The sequence below is a fragment of the Neovison vison genome, chromosome 8 (assembly GCF_020171115.1).
Source record: "Neovison vison isolate M4711 chromosome 8, ASM_NN_V1, whole genome shotgun sequence".
NCBI classification, from domain to species: Eukaryota; Metazoa; Chordata; class Mammalia; order Carnivora; family Mustelidae; genus Neogale; species Neogale vison.
Window position 1 is genome coordinate 137,673,328 of NC_058098.1, and position 26,246 is coordinate 137,699,573.

General features: G+C 41.1%; 1 protein-coding gene across 1 annotated transcript in view; it reads right to left on the reverse strand.

The window, feature by feature from the left end:
- The window catches only part of CPSF3 (cleavage and polyadenylation specific factor 3), a 43,487-nt gene that overhangs the window by 12,639 nt on the left and 4,602 nt on the right, over positions 1-26,246 (reverse strand). The window contains exons 3-12 of the mRNA XM_044262103.1: positions 25,095-25,192; positions 19,416-19,544; positions 18,016-18,193; positions 16,348-16,437; positions 14,621-14,771; positions 8,689-8,864; positions 7,292-7,450; positions 6,349-6,495; positions 3,325-3,477; positions 1,380-1,488 (exon numbers count right to left, since the gene is read on the reverse strand). Coding sequence (XP_044118038.1) covers positions 1,380-1,488; positions 3,325-3,477; positions 6,349-6,495; positions 7,292-7,450; positions 8,689-8,864; positions 14,621-14,771; positions 16,348-16,437; positions 18,016-18,193; positions 19,416-19,544; positions 25,095-25,192 — 1,390 coding nt within the window. The remainder of the gene's footprint in view (positions 1-1,379; positions 1,489-3,324; positions 3,478-6,348; positions 6,496-7,291; positions 7,451-8,688; positions 8,865-14,620; positions 14,772-16,347; positions 16,438-18,015; positions 18,194-19,415; positions 19,545-25,094; positions 25,193-26,246) is intronic.

Sequence of the window (26,246 nt, forward strand, 5' to 3'; positions counted from 1 at the left end):
TCCGAGGCACACATGGGCCACTATTCTTTGAGCAGGAACCCCACAAGCGGCAGATCCGGAGAGACCCACCTTCCTCCTCCAGGAGGAGCAGCACAGCATGGGAACATGGCAGGAATCTGCTGGGTTTGGAGACTCCAAACGGGGCCGAGCGCCAGAGACAGAAACGCTTGGTCACAGGCCGGGTGAGCGCAGAGCGTGGCCAGAGACCAGGGAGACGGGAGGGATTGACTGTTTTTCTCTGAGGGCGCAGTGAGGAGTAGGGCCCCGAGCTCTCAGCTCTGGGGCTCTGGGACAGAGACTGGGAGGCTGCCCATTCCCGGCCTCCAAAGCTGTACAGAAAGCGAAAAGCATTCAGGGAACAAAAGCTCACGAGAGGAAACTTGAGCAGATTGCTTAGCCTGGACCCTGGCAAGGGTGGGGCAATTCCGCCTTGGGCAGAGACACTTGAGAATCACAGCTAACAGGCCCCTCCCCCAGAAGATCGGCAAGAACACCCAGCCAAGACCACGTTCACCGATCAATGAGAACCACAGAACTCCAGAGGTAGGGGAATACGGCACAGAGAATTCATGGGTTTTCCCCATGATTCTTTAGTCTTCCAAAGTTGAATTTTTTCTTTATTATTTTCTTTCTCTATTTTTTTCTGAAATTTTCTTCTTATCAATTGATACTTCTTATCAATTCCTTTTAAAAAATCTTTTCTGATTTTCATTTTTACAGTCAGATTCTATCCTTTCATTGTCTTTAACCTTAGTTTTTATATGTGTGTTTTTCTTTCTTTAAAATTTTGGGATGTAGTTTCTTCTAACAGACCGAAATACACCCTAAATCTAGTGTATGGCTTTGTTCTATTCACCCGACTGATCACATTCTCTCCTTTCTTTCAATTTTTCTGTTTATTTTCAAAATTTTCTTCTTTCTTTTTTCTTATCCTTTCATAAAGCCCTCATACTTTATTAGCACTGTATGCATAAAACGGAGCACAGTTATTTAACCTAATGCCATATGTATTGCAAAAGTAATGGCCCCAGCATTTACACAGGCACACAACATAGAGGCCCAGCAAGCGAGGTGGAGGTCTAGGTCTTAAGAATCAAAATGGACATGTGGGGAGTCCACAGTTACTTCAGAAAATAAAAGTACAACGACTCCATTGTGAAAGGTGGAAAGCAGGCTTGTCAAGGGTCAGCAGAAGCGGTTAACCTTGGAGGTGAACTTATGCTCCCAGTTAAGAAAAAAGTTCACCAAGAACTGGATTATTAACTCAATTTCTATTACTTGGCTGTTACTTAAGATTTGGCCATTAGGAAGAAAAGTTTTCATAGCTTTTCTTTCAATGTGAAAATCAATTTATATTTGACATTTAATAGTATACTTACTGGAGAGGTCACATGGAGAAAGTATGTGATAATTAAAGTTTCTTTTAACAAGTATTCCTGAGACCCGCTGGCCTTGTTCTGGTTTTTTGTCTGCTAAAAAGCCCATGACCTATTTAAAAAAAAAAAAAAAAAAAAAGGAGGAGGAAATAGAATTTTGGAAAATGCAATTATTCAGATACTCAATCATAATGATGACCATTAGGCATTTAAAAAGTTGGACACTTAACCAACTGTGCCTCCCAGGTGCCCCTCTAGTTAAAAAAATGCTTAAATGCTGCTTAATATATTTCTTGAAGGTTTATAATGCATAATGGCCTAATAAAATCTCTGGGGGGCACCTGGGTGGCTCAGTCAGTTAAGCATCTGCCTTCAGCTCAGCTCATGATTCCAGGGTATTGAGATCGAGCCCTGTATCAGGCTCCTGGCTCCATGGAGAGCCTGCTTCTCCCTCTGCCTGCTGCTCCCCCTGCTTGTACACACACTCTGTCAAATAAATAAATAAAATCTTAAAAAAAAAAAAAACAAAAAACTCTGAAAGTTCTGCTCTAAAGAAATCAGCTTAATTTTGTCCAACTCCGCTTCTCCTAAATTGTAGGACTATAAGATAGTCGCCCCTCCCCAAATCTCAACCAGCAGAGTTGGGGAAATTCAATTCTTAGATTCCTCACTAAATACATTTTTCTATAGGTACAGGTCGCTTCCATTAAACTGGCTGCTAGAAAGTTTTGTGAACAGGAGTTAATTGAGGAGGAAACCCAATCATCTGTCCTTCTTTAGCAACAAAAGCCTCACATCTTAGCTTTTGCTGACTTTTTTCCTCGCGAACTCACTGCAAGGAAGGATGTTCGTCATTTAGCCTTCTCACATCGGGCTCACTATACAAGAACTGCTGTAAAGTTGCTCATTAATACACGTCTGATATTTAAAACTTCAGATAAATCGTGAAAAAGTTTTCCTTAGACGTATCTTGAAAAAAAGTCTTAACAGGAAGGACAAATACAAATACAGATACCTTATAGCGTCCCTCTAAAATCTCAGGTAAGATTTTTTTTTTCCGAAGATTTTAAAAAGAGAGGGAGAATGAGAAAGAGAGAGAGCATGAGGGGGAGGGTCAGAGGGAGAAGCAGACTCCCTGCCAAGCAGGGAGCCTGATGCGGAACTTGATCCTGGCACTCCAGGATCATGACCTGAGCCGAAGGCAGTGGCTTAACCAACTGTGAGCCACCTAGGCGCCCTCAGGTAAGGTTTTTAACTATTTTATTTATAAATCCTGAAAAAACTGTATATGCATCAAAAATGGACAAATTTTTTTAGTTTTTTTTATATGTTCCATCATTCCACATTTATGTTTAAACACATGAGCCATCTTTAGATTCTTCTGGAAAAACAGCAGTGGACAGAACACTATTAGATATAGTAATAAAACAGTAATAAATATTTGTTTATTCTCAGACACAGGGAAGAAAAGGAAATAGAGATGAGGATTACGAAGCTATCAAAAGCACCCAGTGCTTTTGTCACCCAGGTCTCAGCTGGTTACACATCTGCCTTTGGTTCAGGTCATGATCTCAGGGTCCTGGGATCGAGTCCCACATTGTTCTCTGCTCCGCAGAGAGGCTGCTTCTCCCTCACTCTCCCTCTGCACTCTCAAAAAGTCAATAAAACCTTAAAATATAAACAAAAACAAAAGCTAGAAAACAAAGCTATCAAATTCAACTGCACTAAGATCTAATGTACTTGAAAACTTTCTGTGTGAAGAAATGACTTAGTAGGACCAGAAGACCTAAAAACGCATATGGATAACATTCTTATACTATACTAAGTAGACAGAAATCATCATTAAGGACATTATCTTGCTTTGATGAAAAGAAGACTATTATTTTTAAGAAGCATACATTTCCTTTTAGAAAGACCTGGATAAGATTAGAAATCACAACCTTTTTACCTTGGCTAGTTTTTCTCCTCTGAAATTCAAGGTCACAGCTTCTGTATTCCGAGGATTATGAACCTCTATGTGAACTTCATCATTGTCCTCATATTCTCGAATCAGGGCTGCTTTCAATCTGGCCATTTCGTTTTGTTCTCCATGGACTAAAATCTACACAGAATGAATGTAAGAGGCCATAGGGAAACATCCTGAGTGCGGCTTCACGATGGCCCCCATCTGACTTCAGTACGTGAAACAGACATATACTTGACGTTATTAAACTTATCAACTTTGAAGGGCCTCCTGTCAGTCAAACTTGTACAGTTATTTTCATTCTGTTTGGCTTTAAAAATCCTGAAGCGGAACTATTTTAGAGAGTAAAGACCCTTCTACATCAGGTGTTCCCACTAGTGAGATACACAACTTTATGGAAGCTGGACTTTTCCCAGACTTCTAAGCGCAACTGTAAAGGACTGTGCCCGTGACGTCTGTAACCCCCACCGGCTTCAGACGCAGGATTCTTGCACGAAACCATTGCTACTCTTATTAATGCAGAGTTTCCTTTAGGTCTCTTAATACAAGACATTCAAAAGAAGCTTCTCGTGGGGAAGAAAAAGACTTCTGGTATTTTCTTCCATTTATTATAGTAATACCAAATAAGATATTTCTGAACCAAATGAAATTGTCTTTGAGGGGTATTTACAGTAACTGTATTAGATACCGGCCTCTTTCCATTCACTTCTATAATCTGTATTTTACAAGACAGATCATTCTTAACCTACAGACTCCTGGTAGATGATTTCTTGCCTGGGCTCACAGAAGCCTATCCGGCAATCACTACCGGGCAGAGGCGTATGGCCAAGTTAGGAGCCCCGACCTTGAGGTCTGGCACTCAAACACAAATCCTGGCTCCGTAAGCACTTCTGAGCTACGTCAACTTGGGCAAGTTACTTAACATCTCAATTTTCTCATCTACAAACAGTTGTTGGTTGTAAGGGGTAAGCAAGTTGATACATGTAAACCGGAGAACAGGGTGCCGGGTTGGCTCAGTCGGTAAAGCACGTGACTCTTGAGCTCAGGGTTGTGAGTTCGAGCCCCATGTCAGGTGGAGAGATTACTTAAAACATGGGTACAGTACCTGGCACGTGGTAAGTAACAAACACTAGCTTTTACTTGTCGTTACCCTTAATACTACTGTTACTCTAACATGCAGATCATACTGTTGCTGACCTGGTTACTGAAGGAAAGCAAGCCTCGAGTTCAATCCAGGAATTTAAAGTGTCGGCAGAGAGCGAGCCTGGAGAGCAATGAAATGGGACTGAGGAAGAGGCAGTGGAGCTGACGGAAAGGGCAGTGGGTCCCTCCTCGCCGGCGTTAACACGTGCGAGCCATCGGTGACCCACACACATGAGGGGGCCTGGGAGGGGCCCACACATCACGAAATCCAACAGCCAAGCTAAAGAGGAGGCGAGAAATCTTTCTCTGCCCCAGACTTTGCTTACTGAGTAAGGGTCACTGGGAAAGCCCTGCGAGGACTCCCAGGCCAGAAATAACTCAAAAATTAACACAAGAGCACAGGAAAGGACGCTCGATACCACGAGTCATTAGGAAAGTGAGAACCAAAACCACAAGATGCTGCTTCACGCTCACGAGGAGCAGCTGTGATTACAAAAGGCAAATGGCAAGTGTTGGCAAAGATGCGGAGAAATGGGAACGCTTGTGCCCTGCCTGGGACGGGGGGACGCAGAATGGCGCAGCCACCTCAGGAAGCTGAACGAGCCTCCGAGCCGGCGAGCCCACTCCTCGGTTCATACACTGAAGGAGTGAGGACAGGCCCTCACACAGATGCTCACAGGTCCGGGTTCACCGGGGCGTGTGTACACCGCGTGCCTGCGTGTGATCTATACGGACAGCGGAATGCTGTTCACCCACACAGAGGAAGGGAGTCAGATTCCTGCGACTATACGGACCAACCTTGAACGCATTCTGTTAAGTGCTGTAGGATTTCACTGACATGCACTGTCTACGCCAGGCAAATCCAGAGAGACCGAAAGTAAACTGGAGGTTACCTGGGGCTGGGGAGGAGGAAATGGGGAATTTTTGCTGAGTAGGGAGTTTCTGTTTGGGGTGATGAAAAAGTTTGGGAATAGGGGTTGGTGACGGTTGCCAACACTGTGAATGTGATTCACACCATGGAACTGTACAGATAAAAATGGCAACTTCCATGTCACATATATTTTACCACAATGAAAAAATTTAAGGAGAAAAAGACTAGCAAAAGGCTGTTTCCTCTAAACTACTTTTCAATAAATCTAGAAAGGGCACTTCATCCTTTCTTCCCTGCCCAAAATTCCCAAAGTGTTCTGTTGATTAAAAACACTTTTTTTTTTTTTTTTAGCTTTCCCCTTACCCCTCCCCAATCCCACCAAAATAGAATTGTTACTTTCGTATTACATGAAACTTACAAATATAAACAAATCATATCAGTAAGGAGCTATGTGATTTTGTATCTATTTGGATCTTTAATTTTTACTATTAGATGATCTTTCTCTTCTTTCCATTTTATTAAGCATTTACTCCCTGCCAGGCACCACATTACATGCTTCAGATCTATGTTCTCTCATCCCTTCTTCACAATTACCTTATGAGGTATTATTATCCCTAATTACTAATAGGGCACAGAGAGGTTAAGTAACTTGCCCAAGGTTACCCAGCAGGTAAGAGATGGAGCTGAGATTCAAAACAAGCAGTCACAAGCAAAGCCTGTGCTCTTAGGTTATGGGAAAGGCTGCAGAAAATGACAGAAAGAGCACTGGAGTTGGGATTAGGGGATCTGATGAGGGACTTTGGGTAAATGGAGACAGAGTGCACAGCTTGCCTAACTCAGAAGGGAGCTGCAAAGGCCAGGTCCAAGTGCTCCCAGAAACACTCTGTGAAAAGGGCCACCTTAATGATAGGCAGTGTCTGATTTGAAAACCAGCTGTGGTTTCTTGGGTATGTTTTCTTCCTCTTTAATGTTATAAGTCAAAGTCATAGACTAACCACATGAGGCGGTTTCAAAGCACGAATAAATTCACTGGTTTGCTGGTAATCTGTGTGAGCAGAGAAAGAAATGTAATCAACAGACATTTTCAGTGGTAACTTCTGTCCAGACATGGTAGTGATTTCTTCTGGCTCAGACATGATATGCTGTTAAAAAACAAAACAAAACAAAAATAAAAGAAACAAAGCAAATAAACTACCCAATCAGAAAAGAAAAGTACATTTTCTATTTGTTAATGCAGCCACAAACTCTTACGTTAAATTTGGGACCTTTAGCACGAAAAGCCTTCTAACCATCGACTTAGTAAATATCAAATACTTATTTTCTTGGTCAAGCAAATATTTAATCAGGAAAGTAAGCAGGTTAACTAAAATGCAATGTATTTAGAGTACTGGAAGTGGCAATTGTAACTTATGGCCAGAAAGCTTGGATTCCCAGCTATTGTCCTGCTCTAAAAAGTCACCTTTCAGACAGATGTGTTTCTGTTCTGGAAATCTATTTTAAATACATGGCCAACATTGTGTGACTTGAGAATACCCTAAAGTAATAAAAAACGGTCAAACTGGGGAATCACAAGGTACTTTAAAAACTAAGGCAAGTTCTACAAAGAGGAGCTAAGAGGATGCAAGGCTGGGGTGTTCAGAAACGGCTTCTGGAGCTCTGCACGCATTTCCCACCACGTGCACATCCCCGAGCTAGCATCGACTGTGTATCAGCAGGAAGACAGGCAATCGACCCAGACACCTCCTGTGACTTTTCAAGAGGACACACATTGGCAAACTTCTTCTTCAGTGAATGAGGGCATCCATGTTTTTGCATCTGTCTCAAATCGGTTCCTTTCCATAGTTTTTACTGAGACCGGATGGGTGCTTCTCAGGCTTTAATGTGCCCCCTTGGCAATTCTGATTAGGAATAACGCAGTGGTCTAAGACCATGGCTGACCTTGGCGAGTGTCCCTTCCACACAGTACCCTGCTATAATGACGCCGTTCCTCTTATCCGTGCACCAGCTTTCGAAGAGCTCCCTGGATAAGCCGCTCTGCATCATGCCTGGGGAGGCCATGACGACGCTGGGACCAATGTCATCGAAATGATCCATGCTCTAGGAGGGGAAAAAGGAAAGGTAGAGGCATGCTGAGTACCAGGGTTTGGCAAGGCATTCCTCGTTTTTAAAGAACAAAAAGCCAGGTAAAAAGATGAATCACACTACTGAAAGGGTCTGGATGAGATTTGTAAATATTTTAATTCGAGTTTCTAAGATCCTGAACAATTGAGGCTAGGAATAAAAGGGGAACAAAGTGATAAAAGGCAGTTAGTTCACAGGGACCTTTTCAATCTCCTGCTGGTATTAATGGGCAGTAATAGGATCATTTTCATTGCTAGATATGCGGGCAGGAAAAAAGCAAGAGTCAAACGGCTTTCTATCTGCCCAAGATAGAACCCGGAAAGAATTTTCCCCGCTCACAGTGGCCTTGTGTGCCTCGTGAGTGTTTTGAGCTGGCCTAGAAATCCAACCAAAAGGTTCAACGTTGTTTCTAGGGAAAACTTGGCTCTAATTCTTAAAAATTAACTTAAAAAAAAAAAAAACCAAAACAGTATTTTATGAATAGAGCCCATTTATAACTAGAAGATGACTTATAACCTTAATTATTTGGGGCATTATTTCTAAGATTAAAGCATTAGTTTTAATAAAACAGTATTTTTCTAAAACTATTTTTTAAAAAAGATTTTATTTACTCATTTGAGACAGAGAAAGAGAGAGAGAGAGAGCATGAGCAGGGGGAGAGGCAGAGCTAGAGGGAGAAGCAGACTCTTCCCTGAACTGAGAGGCCAATGTGGGGCTCGATCCCAAGACCTGGAGATCATGACTTGAGCTGAAGGCAGATGCCCAATGATCTGAGCCACCCAGGAGTCCCTAAAACTATTTTCTTAACTAAAGAAAATAAGGTTTTATTTTTTATTGGATGCTCTATAAAAGTAAACATGGAAGTTTTCATACATGGAATGGGTAATGGGAATCGGAAAGATGATTAGTTAGAGCAAAGAATAGAAAAACTTAATATATAATGTAAGATATTTTCCTCATCAGGACTTCCTGTTTCTATGGCAGAGAGACCCAACTTAATCAGTAGAGTAAATACTGAGAATGTATGCAGATTTTGAGCAAGGGGCAAAAAACTGTTGAAGCAGGAAAAAATGCCAATTGCTAAACTATTGTCTTCCTGCAGAAAAACGGGGCCGGCTAGAGAAACAGCGAGACCTCAGCAAGAAGGACTGAACCCCGGCGGCTCTGAGTGCTACTGACTCACCTATGATCCCGGGTCCCTCCCCAGCACTCACCTTGAGGTTACTAATGTGCTTGAAAACAAAGGGATTATTGATGTTGATCTGTTTGCGGATTTTGTCATTCATGGCATTTACATACGTCTGGTACACGGCCATGCACTTCTTGGCCAAAGAGGATGCGTAGTATATGGGAATGTCATGGAGTTCTGGGTGATTCTGCCAGTACTCATCTAGACAGATTTTATAAGAAACAAATTTCATTTTGTTATGTGGGGTAAAAAGGTCAAATAGTAAACGAATTTTAAGACAACCAAGAAATAAAAACATAGAATTATATATATATGGATTTACAAAAGTATATATATAAATACTTACGTATTTATACAACTACATATATCTATCTCCCTCTCTCGCAATTTCTATAAATGACTAATTATGTTAATAGCAAAGATATCAAGGTTTGGAACCCCCTGGAGTGTTAGCAATACAACTGGTAATTACGAGCTCACAATTTCTTCAACATGCCTGCTGTCTGCAGTAACTGTCACCCTGGTTAAGGATTAGCCACATTTAAGACACTGCTGTGCACGGGGATGGAAAGTAGGGGGGCGGGGCTGCTGGTCTTGGAACTTGGCTGTTTTCCTTGAGGCCATCTCCTTTCTCCGGTCCCTTCTGGGCCTTTCAGCAGGAGGCCTCCTCCTTGTGGCTCTGCCTGGTAGGCTTCTCACAGGGCCTGGCCCGTGGCCCTGCCTGTGGATACCAGGTAACAGTAAGTGGGGGGTCCTTCCTGGGACACATTCCTAGCGGATCTTGCCTCCTGCCCACAGGAGAGGCCCTGTTGCGTGCCGGCTTCCCATTCTTCCTGGACAGTCTGGGGACATGAACACCTTCCTGTACATTCAGTCTTGCTTCGGTCAGTCAGCTTGCTATAGGCTGCTTGTAATGCAGGCTCTAACTCCTGCCCCTTGGTTTCCCTAGTGGCCCTGCAGCTCGGAGGCAGGGAGGCGAGCAGCTCGGGCAGCGGCTGCCATCGACTGGGAGTGCGGAGCAGGGTTCCCAGCGTGTCGGTGCCCACAGACCGCATCTTACAGAAGGAACAGAGGCTTAGAAAGAAATACAAATCCCTTGCCCGAGATGCACAACCAGAATGTGGGCAGCTAGGATTTGATACCCACGGGTGGTCCAAGGCTCTGAGATGCAGCCTCTGGTTGGAAAGGATGCTTCTTCATTCAACACATGTTGGCCTCTCTTGTGCCCTAGCTCTGGGGCAAGGGGAAGGGGCTATCACGGAGCCGAGGGAGGGATTTCCAGACTCTGAAGGTTTCCTATGTGCCCAGCCCTGGCTAGGCTAACATTTTTTTTCAAATTGAGGTACAATTGACATATGATATCCTATTAGTTTCAGGTGTATTTCACAGCAATTCAGTATTTTTTATACACTACAAAATGATCCCCACGGTAAGTCTAGCTATCACCAGTCACTAAAGTTTTTATAATACCACTAACTACATTGCCGATGCTGTGGACCACATTTCCATAACATCTTTATCATCTAACTGGAAGTTTGTACATCTTAATCCCCTTTACTTACTTCGCTCGACCCCTAAGCCTTCCCTTGTCTGGTAACTAACAGTCTGTTTCCTGTATCCAAGAGCCTCTTTCTGTTTGGTTTGTTTGTTCATTTGTTTTTTAGATTCCACATGTTAAGTGAAGTCATACGGTCTTTCTCTCTGACTTATTTTGCTGCTTAATACCCTCTAGGTCCACACGTGTTGAAAATGGCCAGATAGTTCTTTATGACGGAGTAATACTGTCCATTATCTATGTATCACATATTCTTTATCATTCATTCATCAGTGAACACTTAGGTCATTTCATGTCTTGGCTATTGTAAACAACATTGCAATGAACTATGTCTTTATACTGGTGTTTTCATTTTCTCTGATAAAAACCCAGAAGTAGGGCTGCTGGATTGTATGGCCTTTCTAGTTTTTATTTTTTTGGAGCCTCCAAACTATTTTCCAGTGGCTGCACCAATTTACATTCCCAACAATAGTGCACAATAGTGCACTTTTCTCCATATGCTCACCAACATCTCTTTTTTTTTTTTTTTTGGTCTTTTTGGAAATAGCCATAACCAATCTGGCAGGTGTGAGGTGGTATCTCACTGTGGTTCTAATTTGCAGTTCCCCTGATGACGAGTGATGTTGGATATCTTTTCATGGGCCTGTTGGCCATCAGGAAGTCTTCTGTGGAAAATGTTTCTTCCAGTCCTCTGCCCTTCTTTTTAAAAAAATCAGGTTTTTAAAAATTTTAAGTTGTGCAGGTTCTTTATATATTTTGGTCATTAACCCTTTATCAGATGTATGATTTGTAAATATCTTCTCCCATTCAGCAGGTTGCCTTTTCATTTTGTTTAACATATCTTAGAGTTCAAGAAAATTAGCCTGGCTCTAAATTAAGCTTACAAAATCAAAACTTATTTCCTGAAAAGAATATTGTGAGCACATGGAAGCTTTTAAAAACAATAGAAGTTTACGGTGAGTAACAAACCATAATTTATTACCCTAGAGGGACACTAAATTCTGGCATAGCTTTAAATAGAAATGTAGTCTCAATATTTCAAAGACTTATCAAAATTAGGCTTTTTGTAGTCAGACTTTGTTAGTTACAAAATAGGACTGCCAGAGTTAAAATTGTTAGAGAACACTTAAAAACAGGATAGTCAGGGCGCCTGGGTGGCTCAGTGGGTTAAGCCTCTGCCTTTGGCTCAGGTCATGATCTCAGGGTCCTGGGATGGAGTCCTGCATCCAGCTCTCTGCTCGGCAGGGAGCCTGCTTCCCCCACCGCCCCCCCCAGCCCCCCGCCGGCCTCTCTGCCTACTTGGGATATCTCTCTGTCAAATACATAGATAGAATCTTTAAAAACAACAACAACAAAAAACAGGATAGTCACATTATTGTTTGACTATATTTTTTAAAAAGCTGCCAGTTGCTGATTATAAAGGAAAACTGTATGGGCAATACACCTTTAAAGGAAGTCTCATTTTAGAGGAAAACTCTCATTAAATTCCAAAATATTTTAAGAGTAGAATGACCAAAAGATATGATTTATTCTCCTAGGCACACCTGCATTTAGGAAATGTATTAAGTGCCTAGTATCCAATTTACATTTATTATTTCCTTTTTTTTTTAAGATTTTATTTATTTAATTGACAGAGAGAGACACAGCGAGAGAGGGAACACAAGTAGGGGGAGTGGAGAGGGAGAAGCAGGCTCCCCACTGAATAGGGAGCCCATGTGGGGCTTAATCCCAGGATGCTGGGATCATGACCCGAGCCGAAGACAGATACGTAACGACTGAGCCACCCAGACACTCTACATATTATTTCTAATTTTTAAAAACAACCTTATGAAGATTCATCTTCATCCTATAGATTAGGAAACAGGCTTAAAAAAAGGTTGAAGAGTTGGGAATATTATTTTTTCTACTTGTCTTATTAGTGAAAACTCTGTAGAAGGATAGGGACTTTTCCCATCATGCAATGTGACAAATCTATTTCCTGCTTTGCTCTCTGGTTTATTCTGCTCATGTTTTTACAGATGTAATTAAAGTCAATAGTGTCAAAGCTTTCTATACACTTTCATGTATTTCTCAAATACCTTGCAATGCATACTACATCCCAAGGTCATATCACTTCTCATATTTTTTTGTATTTTTATGGAAAAATTTCAAATGTCAAAGAAAAGTTAAATAACTTTGCCTCAAGATCATATGGCTAGAACACAGAAGAGGTCTGAAACCACTCGTCCCAATGACCACCCTGTCCGTTATGCTACATGGAAAGGGAGAATTTAGGGGAAAAGGAATGAGCAACCGAGTAGAGCAGTCCTGGTTCAGAAAAGGAATCAGAACACATGCCCTGACGGTAGACTCGTCAGAGAAAAATGCTGAATGCCAAGTTAAACTTGAATTTTATATAAAAGAAAAAAAGGTTTTCAGGGTAAGAATATGTATTAAGTATGTGAGACACTTGTGCTAAAATATTATTTGCCAAGTTAAACTTGAATTTTATATAAAAGAAAAAACGTTTTCAGGGTAAGAATATGTATTAAGTATGTGAGACACTTGTGCTAAAATATTACTTGTATAAAATATTATACCTATAATAAAATATTATCTGAAATTCAAGTTTAGCTGGCTGTCCTAGATTTTTATGTGCTGAATCTGGCAACCCAGTGTGATGGTAACAACATGGTTTCCCCTTCCCAGTTTCCTCTGTTCTTTAAATTACTTTGTTATGGAGACTTTTCATTTATTAATTTACCTTATTTTTAAAAAGATTTTATTTATTTATTTCATAGAGAGAGACACAGCGAGAGAGGGAACACAAGCAGGGGGGAAGTGAGACAGGGAGAAGCAGGCTTGATCCCAGGACCCTGGGATCATGACCTGAGCTCAAAGCAGGTGCTTAACGACTGAGCCACCCAGGCGCCCCTATTTAGCTTATTTTAAAGATTTTATTTATTTTCGAGAGAGCAGGAGCCCAGAAAGGGGAGGGGGAGAAGGAGAGAGAGAATCTCAAGCAGGTCCCCCACTGAGCATGGAGCCCCATGCACGGCTCGATCTCACCATCAGTTCAACACTTCTAAGGATGGGTTTGACGTGCAGTGAGAAAAAAAGGCCAGGAGGAAGCCGGACTGGTGAGCGATGCCAGAAATGCTGCTCCTACTACGTCCTATCGCTCACAGACGATCCTCCCCATTTTTCCTTTCCAGTGTAATAGGGACAGACTTATCTTTATCATCCTACAGATGGAGGTGAGGGCAAGAGCTTGATGTCACCATTTCTAGCTCTTCAAACTGAAGCTGCCAACACAGTCTTTAAGGGGAGTGCTTTCCACAAACAGCGTCACAGAATGTTCGAGTTAGAAGGATCATTAAATACAAATATACACAGAAAGCGACACCCACTGTCCTCTGGTTACAAACAGTTACATATGCTCATTGAAGCATTTGGAAAATAGAGAAAAGCAGGAAAAAGAAATCATCCACTTTCTCACTGTCCAGATTTAACATCTTTCCAGTCATCTGTGTTTTTTTTTTAAAGATTTTACTTATTTATTTGACAGAGATCACAAGTAGACAGAGAGGCAGGCAGAGAGAGAGGGAGGAAGCAGGCTCCCTGCTGAGCAGACAGCCCGATGCGGGGCTCGATCCCAGGACCCTGAGGTCATGATCTGAGCCAAAGGCAGAGGCTTAAGCCACTGAGCCACCCAGGCGCCCCCATCTGTGTATTTTTAACTAGGACTGGAGTATATACTGTTTTGAACCCTAATTTTTTTGTGCAATGATACCTTATGTGAAAGTATACAATTACTCAACTGTGATAAGACTTTTTTCCTACAAGGTGATATTTACTGGCATGTTAGTTCTTTAAAAATACTAAAATGATGGGGGCTCCCAGGTGGCTCGGATGAGCATCTGACTCTTGGTTTTTGGCTCAGGTCGTGACCTAATGGGTCACGGAATTGAGCCCTGCACTGGGCTCCTTGCTCCGTGGAGTCTACTTGAGATTTTCTCCCTCTGCCCCAGCCCCCCAACCCGTCTCTCTCCCTCTCTAAAGTAAATAAATAAATCTTTTTAAATACTACTAAAATGATGAATACCCTTACTGACAAAATTTTCTTTGTATCATTTATTCCCACAGGCGGTACTGCTGGGTCAAAGGGTGACATATTTTTAGGACTCAGCTCACTGCAGAGTTCTGAGGCTGTTGGCAACTTCCAGAAAAGGGCACCACTTATATTCCCAGTAGAGGTGCCCAAGGGTCACTGTTCCTCTGGGCTTTTACAGCATTACATATTTTTAGATGCAGAAACTGAAGCCCAGAAAGGCAGAATGACCTATCCGAGGCCAGGCAATTACCTTGATAGAAAAGCAGTTCGAGATTCTGAGAATCCCCCCCGCAAAAGGAAAAGGCATACCTAAAATCAAGAGCAGCTCCTGAGCCCTTCCAAGAGCAAAAACGGGAATGAGACCTCTGCCCCCTCTGTTCACAATGTCGTGGACAGTGTTGCAGAATCTTGCTTCTCGCTCCTCACGCTTCTCATGGATATGGGTCCCATAAGTAGATTCCTAAATGACACGTCGGAAGTAAGAGACCAAGAATGATGATTCCCAAAGAATATGAAAGTTAAACATCAGTAAAAAAAAGGGACAAAGTGACTCATTTCTCCATTAACATGCCATTTACTTGAACACACTGCTATAATACTAACTGGAAAGAAGAGCAACTAAAAACATTAGAATTCAGATCTGCCTCCGCAGTAAGAGATTTTTAGAAAGAGGAATCAGGAAAAAATTTAAAACTGAATCTTCCTTGTTCAAGATAATTCTTTTTTAAACCATCTTGCTTTCCATGGATGGGAAAAGGGGTATTTCTCCCATCTTTGATAAATCAGAGCCTGTAAAACACAAATAGATATTGTTTCTAACAGTTCTGTTTAAGAATATCCCTTAAACCTCACTAGGTCTGGCCCACTGGCCAGCAGCATGGGCGTCCCCGGGAGCTTGTTAGACGTGCTGAATCTTAGGCCCCAGCCCAGACCTACTGAATCCAACTCTGTATTTTAATGGTATGACCAGATGATTCATGTGCAACATCAAAATTTGAGAGGTACTGCTCTAAAGTACCAGATATAATGAAAATAACTTTTTTCTGATGGTTAAAAAAAGCAACACAAAACTTCCCTTAAATTAAGATCAATTTATATGTGGGGTACCATTAGCTGAGTGAAAATGAATTCCTTCATGTGTTGCTTAGGGACAGCAATATGCTGGGGTCTCTCATACTCGGGCAGTTGGGGGATGTTACAGGTGGTGAGAGAGACAGACAGTTCTTCCTTCTTACTAAATATATTTGGTGTATATATACATATATATATATATATGTATATACATATATATACACCATATATATATATATACCATAGGCCCAAAAGATCTCTCTCCTAATCCCTGACTTCACTGTCACCAATACACATTTTTTAATTTGTTTCTCATCAGCCACCACACTACCCCTCACCAAAGGCTCTGGGCAGTGACTTGCAAACTAGCAGGCAGCTGGACCACACACACATAGAAAGTTAGCAGGGGCGATGAGCTGAAAGACAGCAACCATGGAAAAGGCAGTGGGGTCACACCACTTCTATACAACCCCCTTAAGATGTTCTATGAATGTGGGGTAATTCTCTTAGACGAAAATACTTCGTCTTTAGAGGAGGTGGCCTATCATCTCTGATAGGAGACCAGAGTTAACACATTGAACAGCAAGAAGGTGGAGCTGTGCTAAGAGAAGAAAAAAAAAAAAATTAAAAATACTAGTAGGGGCGCCTGGGTGGTTTAGTTGGTTAAGAGCCTGCCTTCGGCTCAGGTCAAGATCCCAGTGGAGTCCTGGGATCGAGCCCTGCATTAGGCTCCCTACTCAGCAGGAAACCTGCTTTTCCCTCTCCCTTCACCCCCTCCCTGCTTGTGCTTTCTCTTGCTCTCTCTCTCAAATAAAATCTTAAAAAATACATAAAAATAAATTAAAAAAAAACTAGTTCATTTACATCTGATAACTAATATTATGAAAATGATATCATATTTTTCCCCCACTGGAAAAAATCCTGCTTCCATTACACTAATTAAAACAAACAGCACAAATACTTACAATAATAAGAATATCAGGTTTAATATTGGGAATTTCAGCTGCCATTAAGTGTCTGTCTTCTTGTCTTGAGAAATCACCTGTATACAAAAGCTGTGAAAAAAATAAAGCTCTAGACAGTTAGGATTTTGGAAGGTTTTATTTTACTAGTGAAGACATTAAACTCATAAAATCTAAAGGTGAAGTTCAGTAGAAAAAACAGCCTACAACTGATGAAATTTAGATGCAGTACTTAATTATGTATAATTAAAAGTGTGTATCTCAGTTCAGTTACACAAACCGTGCAGTGTTTCCATTATTCACTCTAACTTGGGGGAATGATACACTCCCAGACGCACCCAGCACAGATAAGCCGTGCATTAATAAACCCAAGAAGTGCTCTGAACACCGGGGACAAAAAGGGCATGATGAGGAAAGAAAATCTACTGAGGTATATGGAAAACCCATCTAAAGTGTAAGAGAAAAACACAGGGTATGCATCAAATTTCACATGGGAGTTCAGATCTGCATTTGGGCTCTCTGCTTATTTTTTGTGCCTCTGAGCAAACGGTAGGGATAAATGATTGAGTAGTACTTAGTACAACTGGATGTGTAAACAGTTCAAATCATTGAGCAGCTGCTAACAATTCAAGGCAGTATTACTCCCGAGCATTGACTCTCAGCTCTGCCTACACAGAGGAATCACCTAGGAAACTTAAAAAGGAAGGAAAAAAAGACCCAGGCCATACCCTCAGAGTCTGATTTGATGAGTATTTTTTTTTTTAAGATTTTATTCATTTATTTGACAGAGAGAGAGAGAGATCACAAGTAGGCAGAGAGGCAGGCAGAGACAGAGAGGGAAGCAGGGTCCCCGCTGAGCAGAGAGCCCAGGACCCCGGGATCATGACCTAAGCCGAAGGCAGAGGCTTTACCCACTGAGCCCCCTAGGCACCCCTTGATGAGTATTTTTAAACAGGGTCCCTAAGTGTCTCCAACACGCAGCAGACGTAAAAGCTGGTGCTGTCCTCTATCTACATTTTACAAGGATGGTGGCAAGGATTCTGATGAACACCTGTCACTCATGCAACACCCCGCCCCTTTCCGGGGCTTCCTGGTGAATCCCAGAACACCAAGGCCACAGGAATGCCCAACGAGGGTTGAAAGCAAAACAGGTACAGCCACAAAGAAAGCTCTGCCCTCATCATTTTTCTAAAGGACCCTGGAAAGAATCAATCCTATGGCACTGTGAAGGAACTTTAGTGTTTTGTGAAGCTTACTTTACTCTTTCTAATTTTGATACAGGAAGTCTTACTGTGGGGGTATGAACTGTGATATTTAAAAGGAAAAAGCAGGGGCTCCTGGGTGGCTCAGTGGGTTAAAGCCTCTGCCTTCGGCTCGGGTCATGGTCCCAGGATCCTGCAATGGAGCCCCACATTGGGCTCTCTGCTCAGCGGGGAGCCTGCTTCTTCCTCTCTCTCTGCCTGCCTCTCTGCCTGCTTGTGATCTCTGTCTGTTAAATAAATAAAATCTTAAAAAAAAAAAAAATGAAAGGAAAAAGCATTATAGGATAAATTTTATCCTATGTTTAGTGTTTGACACCTTGTAGTCCTAGGGAATTTCCTTCAGTGTCACTTGGGGGCACAAAGCTCTCGCGGATTTCTCTTGGGGACGAAGCTGTAAGAGCGGGAGTACCTTTACACCCGCGATCTCAATCATGAACATGGCAGCTCCGAGGACGTGGCCCGCGTGGTAACACCAAAACTTGATTCCTGCAACTTCTTTAACTTCATGGAAGTTGATGGTTTCAATTTTGTCCATGCTCTCTTCCAGATCTGTCTCCGTATACAGCATGTCGTCTGCTGATATATTACTAAATATTTAAAAAGGCCAACACAAACAATTAAGGGCAAGATTGTTTAAACTCTTTGAACTCGAAGAGACTGTCTGTGAACGGAACAGCCACAAAAGTTCTTTTACTGTATGGATTATGCAACTTAGAATCTCTTGGACATTTTGGGTATTTTTTGACTCAGTAGTTATAATAATAAAAAGGTTTGGTGTGTACAGCTATAAAGTGTGATTTTAAGCAAAGTGCATAGTACTCTTATGATGGTATTTCTCAATGTTTTTGTCTGCCCCAACACTCCTGAGATAAACTCGCTCAAACACTCACACATACTGAACCACAGCAGAGTTTCCCATCAGGATGTGAAAAGACTTCTCTACAAAATGTAGTGTAAGTTTTCTCCTGGAAATTATGCCAGTGTACTTCTAAAAAAGCAAAAGGGAGTGGTGGTTAAGGCCACAGACTCTGGTGCCAGATCGCCTGCGTCCAAATCCCAGCTTTGTTTCTTCCTATAACCATCACAGGCAAATTACCTAATCTCTCTGTGTCTCAGTTTCATCACCTGTACAACGGGATTCGTAACAGAACCTACAGCATGAAGTCAAGATGAAGATGAGTTAACATATGTTGAGAAGTGAGGACTATGTCGGCACATGGTTAGCATTATTTAAGCGGTAAGCAGTATAATTACTAAGGGTAACTCTTCCATTCTTTTACATTTATATGTGAAGAATAACAAATTAACTCTGAGCTACTTTTGGAATATACAGATGTAAACTTTCGAAGGCCAATAATTTATGCTGTAGGTATCACAAAAATGCTTCTAACTTTTATTATCCTCTTATAACTAGAAAAAAAAATCCTCAGGAATCTTTTTCATTTAAGATAGTAATCTGCTTTGATCAAATACTCTAAAATAAGATTTCAGTCTCTATTAGTATATCATGCACTTGATCTCAAATTTTAATACAATAATAAAATTCTGTTTACAAAATATTGTTAGCATACATTATCATTCACCCAAATTACAAAAATTTAAGGATGTAAAAACTTCATCAACACTTTATGATCAGGAAGGTGCTATGTTCACGATGGGTATTTAAGGAGTTGAAACTGAATGACAAATTAATGACAGCCTTGTGCATAAAAAAGAGTGTCTCACTTCCAAACACAAAACGGTTCATAACTTGAACTTTATGTATTCTGCAGAAGCAAATTCCTGTATGAATCTAATAAAGCAATTCACCTGACTTTGACGTAATCTGAAAGAAGCCATCTATAAATAGCTTTCGTGGCATGAGTCATAAATGTTCTTCCTTTGAAACTTGTCTTCTGTAGAAACCAGGGCAAAGCTCCGCAGTGATCCAAATGGAAACTTAAAAAGAGAAACAAAAAGATTCGGTCAATTCTTAAAATACTACCCACCATGTACCATATGGAATGAAACTGTTGCTCACTGTACAGAAAAGTCCTATGTAACAGTTGCATATGAATACTTTTAGAGCATCAAGGGAGGTTATGTGCAAAGGAAAGGAATGGAGCACCCCGTTCTGCAGGGCTGGTGGCAAAGGGATCCCAAGGCCCAGATCACCACCTCAGCTGAAACTAAGAGCCAGAAGCTCAACTGACTGTTCTTTTGGTTTCTATTTCCTTGATTTCTGCTCTGATCTTTATTAAATCACCTCTCTTGCTGGGTTTAGCCTTTATTTGCTGTTCTTCTCCAGCTCCTTTATGTGTAAGGTTAGGTTGTATATTTGAGACCTTTCTTGTGTCTTAAGAAAGGCTCGCAGTGCTATGTACTTCCTTCCTAGGACCCCCTTTGCTGCATCCCAAAGGTTTTGAACAGTTGTGTTTTCATTTTCATTTTCTTCCCTGAATTTTGAATTCTTCTTTAATTTCTTGGTTGACCCATTCATTCTTTAGTAGGATGCTCTTCAGCCTCCAGGTATTTGAGTTCTTTCCAAGTTTCCTCTTGCGATTGAGTTCCAGTTTCAAAGCACTGTGGTCTGAAAATATTCAGGGAATGATTCTAATCTTTTGATACCAGTTGAGACCTGACCTGTGACCCAGTATGGGATCTATTCTAGAGAATGTTCCCTGTGCACTTGAGAAGAATGTGTATTCTGTCGCTTTAAAGAGGATGGAATGCCCTGAATATATCTGTGATGTCCATCTGGTCTAATGTGTCATTCAAACCCCATTTCCTTGTTGATTTGTTAGATGATCTGCCTATTGCAGTTGAGTGGGGGGCGTTAAAGTCCCCTACTATTACTGTACTATTATCGATGTGTTTCTTTAATTTTGTTGTTAATTGGTTTATATAATTGGCTGTTCCCACATTAGGGGCATAAATATTTACAACTGTTAGATCTTCTTGTTGGATAGACCCTTTAATTATGATACAGTGTCCTTCCTCATCTCTTATTACAATCTTTGGTTTAAAATCTAATCTGTCTGAAATAAGGATTACCACCCCAGCTTAGAATAGATCAACAAAACTAGGAGCTGGTTCTTTGAAAGAATTAATAAGATTGATAAACCACTGGCCAGACTTATCAAGAAGAAAAGAGAAAAGACCTAAATAAATAAAATCATGAATGAAAGAGAGATTACAACCAATGCCAACGAAATTCAATTATAAAAACATATTATGAGCAACTATATGCCGACAAATTAGGCAATTTGGAAGAAATGGATGCATTCCTAGAGACATTTACATTACCAAAACTGAAACAGAAAGAAATAGAAAACCTGAACAGACCCATAACCAGCAAGGAAATTGAAGCAGTAACCAAAAATCTCCAAAGAAACAAGAGTCCAGGGCCAGATGGCTTTCCATAGGAATTCTACCAAATATGTAAAGAAGAATGAATACCTATTCTTCTGAAGGCGTTTCAAAAAAATAGAAATGGAAGGAAAACTTCTAAACTCTTTTTATGAGGCCAGCATTACCTAGATCCCAAAACCAGGCAAAGACCCCACCAAAAGGGAGAAATTATAGACCAATGTTTCTGATGAACATGGATGAAAAATTCTTGCCAAGGTATTAGCCGGTAGAATCCAATAATACGTTAAAAGGATTATTCACTACAACCAAGTGGGATTTATTCCTGGGCTTCAACAGTGGTTCAACATCCACAAATCAATCAACGTGATACACCACATTAATAAAATAAAGGACAAGAACTGTATGATCCTTTCAACAGATACAGGAAAAGCATCTGACAAAGTATATTCTTTCTTGATTAAAACTCTACAGTGTATGGCTAGAGGGAACACATGTCAATATTGTAAAAGCCATCTATGAAAAATCCACAGCGAATATCATTCTCAATGGGGAAAAACAGACCTTTTCCCCAAGATCAGGAACACAGCAGGGATGTTCACTCTCACCACTGTTATTTAATATAGGACTAGAAGTCCTAGCCTCAGCAATCAGACGACAAAAAGAAATAAACAGCATCCAAATCAGCAAAGAAGAAGTCAAACTCTCACTCTAAGCAGATGACATGATACTTTATGTGGAACACCCAAAGACTCCACCATGAAATTGCTAGAATCATACAGGAACTCAGTAATGTGGCAGGATATAAATCAATGCAAAGAAGTCAGTTACATTTCTATACACTAACAATGAGACAGAAAAAAGAGAAATTAAGGAGTCCATCCCATTTATAATTGCACCCAAAATTTTAAGATGCCTAGGAATAAATAAAACACACAAAGACACTAACCAAAGACACAAAGAATCTGTACTCAGAAAACTATAAAGTACTCATGAAAGAAATTGAGGAAGACAAAAATAAATGGACAAACATTCCCTGCTTAAGGACTGGAAGAAGAAATGTTAAAATGTCTATGCTACCTAGAGCAATCCATACATTAAATCCAATCTCTATCAAAATACCATCAACTTTTTTCACAAAGCTGCAACAAATAATCCTAAAATTTGTATGGAACCAGAAAAGACCCTGAATAGCCAAAGGAATATTGAAAAGGAAAACCAAAACTGGTGGCATCACAATTCCAGACTTCAAGCTCTATCACAAAGCTATAATCTGGCACAAAAACAGACACACAGATCAATGGAACAGAATAAGGAGCCCAGAAATGGACCCTCAATTCTATGGTCAACTAATCTTCAACAAAACAGAAAAGAACATCCAAGAAAAAGGACAGTGTCTTTAACAATAGGTGTTAGACAGCTACATGCTGAAGAATGAGACTAGACCGTTTCCTTACAGCACACACAAAAATAGACTCAAAATGGATGAAAGACCTAAATGTAAGACAGGACGCCATCAAAATCCTAGAGAACACAGGCAGCAACCTCTTCAACCTCTGATGCAGTAACTTCTTACTACACACGTCTCCAAAGCAAGAGAAACAAAAGCAAAAATGAACTACTGAGGGTGCCTGGGTGACTCAGTGGGTTAAGCCTCTGGCTTTGGCTCGGGTCATGATCTCAGGGTCCTGGGATCGAGGTCCGCATCGGGCTCTCTGTTCAGTGGGGAGCCTGCTTCTGCCTCTCTGCCTACTTGTGATCTCTCTCTCTCTCTCTCTCTCAAATAAATAAATAAAATGTAAAAAAAAAAAAAAGAACTACTGAGACCTCAAGACAAAAATCTTTTGCACAAGAAAGGAAACTGTCAACAAAACCAAAAGACAATGGACAGAATGGGAGAAGATATTTGCAAATGCTTTGTATCCAAAAATCTATAAAGAACTTAACAAACTCAACACCCATATAATCCACTCAAGAAAAGGGCAGAAGACATGAACAGATATTTCTCCAAAGAAGACATACAAATGGCTAACAGAAACATGAAAAAATGCTGAACATCACTTGGCATCAGGAAGTGATCAAAATCAAAATGAGATACCACCTTATACCAGTCACAATGGCTGAAACTAACAGGTCAGGAAAGGACAGGTGCTGGTGAGGATGAGGAGAAAGAGGAACTCTACTATACTGTTTACACTGTTGGTAGGGATGCAAACTGGTGTAGCCACTCTGGAAAACAGTATGGAGGTTCCTCAAAGTTGAAAATAGAGCAACCTTATGACTGAGCAATTATACTAGGGATTTATCCCAAAGATACAAATGTATGATCCAAAGGGGCACCTACATCCCAATGTCCACAGCAATAGCAGCAATGTCCACAATAGCCAAATTATGAAAAGAGCCCAGATGTCCATCAATAGATAAATGGATAAAGAAGACGTGGTTCATATATATGATGGAATACTACTCAGCCATCAAAAAGATGAAATCTTGCCATTTACAATGCCGTGGATAGCAACAGAGGGTATCATGCTAAGTGAGATAAGTCAATCACAGAAAAGTAATTATCATATGATCTCACTCATATGTGGAATTTAAGAAACAAAACAGAGGAGCATAGGGGAAGGGAGGAAAAAAACAAGATAAAATCACAGGGGGAGACAAACCATAAGAGACTCTTATCATAGGAAACAAACTAAGGGTTGCTGGAGGGGAGGGTGGTGGAGGGATGGGGTAACCGGGTGATGGACATTAAGGAGGGCACGTGATATAATGAGCACTGGGTGTTGTATGACTGATGAATCACTGACCTCTACCTCTGAAACTAATAATACATTATATGTTAATTAACTGAATTTAAATAAAATTTTTTTTAAAAAGCTCTACTGATATGAATAATGGTGAAGAAATAGGTACTGGTTCATCTGACATTGCATTATCTTAATGGATACATGTTAATATTTTATGAGGAAGATGAATTCCATTTAATTAGAAATTGTTATTGCTTCAAAATAATCAGTATAATGCGATACTCTTCAATTTTAATAACTGGTTTGGAGGGTTTTTTTTTTAAGATTTTTTTAAGAAAGAACACAAGAGGGGGAAGGACCAGAGGGAGAAGCAGACTCCCTGATGAACAGGAAGCCCAATGTGGGGCTCGATCCCAGGACCCTGGGCTCATGACCTGAGCCAAAGGCAAATGCTTAACCAACCGAGTCACCCAGGCACCCTCTAATAACTGTTTTAACACAGTTCTTTAACGCAGTTTTTAACACAGTTATTGAAATATGAAAGAAACAGACAACAGTGTGTGTAACACTGTCTTTTTATAATAAAGCTTTACCAAGTGTCCACTCATGGGGACAGTTTTTCAAACTGAAGAAAATGTTGCAGTCAAAGAATACACTGCAAGAAAAAACAAACAAATAAACTAAAGCCTGACCTTTGAAAAATAAGTGGTGGAAAATGGCCCAATTAAAAAACAATCAAAAAAAGAAGTTCAATCAACTGAGCCACCCTGGCGCCCCTAAAATTCTTTTTATTAAGCATCCGACTCTTGGTGTTGGCTCAGGTCCTGATCTCGGGGTCGTGAGACCAGCCGCACAGTGTCAGGCTCTGTGCTCTGTGGCAGAGTCTGCTGGAGAGTCTCTCTCCCCGTCTCTCTCTGCCCCTACCCCTACTACTCTCGTGTGCTCTCTCTAAATAAATAAATCCTAAAAAAAAAATTTGTTTTAATTAAGTAAACTCTACCCTCAACGTGGGACTCAAACTCATGACCCCGAGATCAATAGGCACATGCTCTGCTGACTGAGGCTGCCAGGTGTCCCCGAAAAGACGCTTCTAAAACACCAGAATCAGGCGCCTGAGTGGTTCAGTCAGTTAAGCGTCTGCTTTCGGCTTGGGTCATGATCCCAGGGTCCTGGGATTGAGTCCCGCATGGGGCTCCCTGCTCAGCCGGGAAGCCTGCTCCCCCGCTCCCCCCTCTGCTGGCTGCTCCCCCTGCTTGTGCTCACTCTCTTGTCAAATAAATAAATAAAATCTTAAAAAATAAAATAAAACATCAGAATCTTAAAATCTGATAATGATCTTGATAGTAATAGTTCTTGAAAAACAGAGTCGTTAATAAAGAAAATAACTTACTGACTGATTAACAGGAGATCAATCTCAGCTGGGTCAATTAAATCGATATAAGGAAGAGCGTCCATTCCTTCTAGGCCAGGGTGGATCCCGCAATCCAGCTGAAGGAGCAGAGAGAAGGATCACAATCCCCTACACGTTTTATTAACACTTGCTTAATAGCCAGTATTTATAACAATCTACCAACACAATAATCAAGAAGGACTGTATACAGTAACATCCGCGATGCAATTCTTATTAAACATTTCAAATATGCCATTAACAATTCTCAATTTCCAAAACAAATAGAAAATACAGCTCACATTTAAGCCACAGGATACAAGATAAAAGACACCTTCTCTTCAGCTCGTTTTTGTGGTCACTCTAACAATGCGTGAACTCTTGTTCAAAAACTTTGGTATCAGAAGATGGTGAGCATTCTAAGTTTATGGACTCACTACTCCCAGATCTGGCTCTAGTGAGAAGAGTAATCAGAAATGGGAAACTTACCAGAAGAGAGCAACTGAAGTATTTTAAGGCGATGGGGAAAGAATTCTTAAAGTCAGCCATTCAGGACTTACCTGTTCATTCCGGGGACATTACTAGCACAGTAATACAATAAATGACTAAAAAACCAACGATACCTGACACCTGCCTGTTCTGGAATGATTCGGAGAAGCAGAGAGGTGGGACCACAGGAACACCATGAGCCTTCGAGCCTTCGAAGTACCTATCTAGCGAGGACTATGTCATCATCTCTTCTAATCCCTCTGTCTCTCAGGGAAGGAAATGGGCTTAGAGCCAGACTGCCTTGCCCAAGGTCAGGGGCCCTGATGCAAACTTAGGTATCTAAGCTGCCGAACCAGGGCTCTGTCACTCCAGGCTGCGGGAGCTGGAGCTCCCCGTGGGCGTGGGCACCCAGTTCCTTGGCGCTCTGCCACTGGGGGTGGGGGGACCTGGGAGGGCAGTTAGGTTGGCTCGACCCTCCAAGAGTAGAAGAGGGACCTCGAAGAAGCAATAGTTCAGGAGACCTGGTTGACAATTTTACAATCTTAGACTACATCTTCTGAGTTTAATGCTTTGTCAAATTCCTAAGTCGAAGTGTATACTACTTACTTACATTCATGTTACACAGCACAGACTACATATACCGACTATGACATTTTTCTGGGAGCT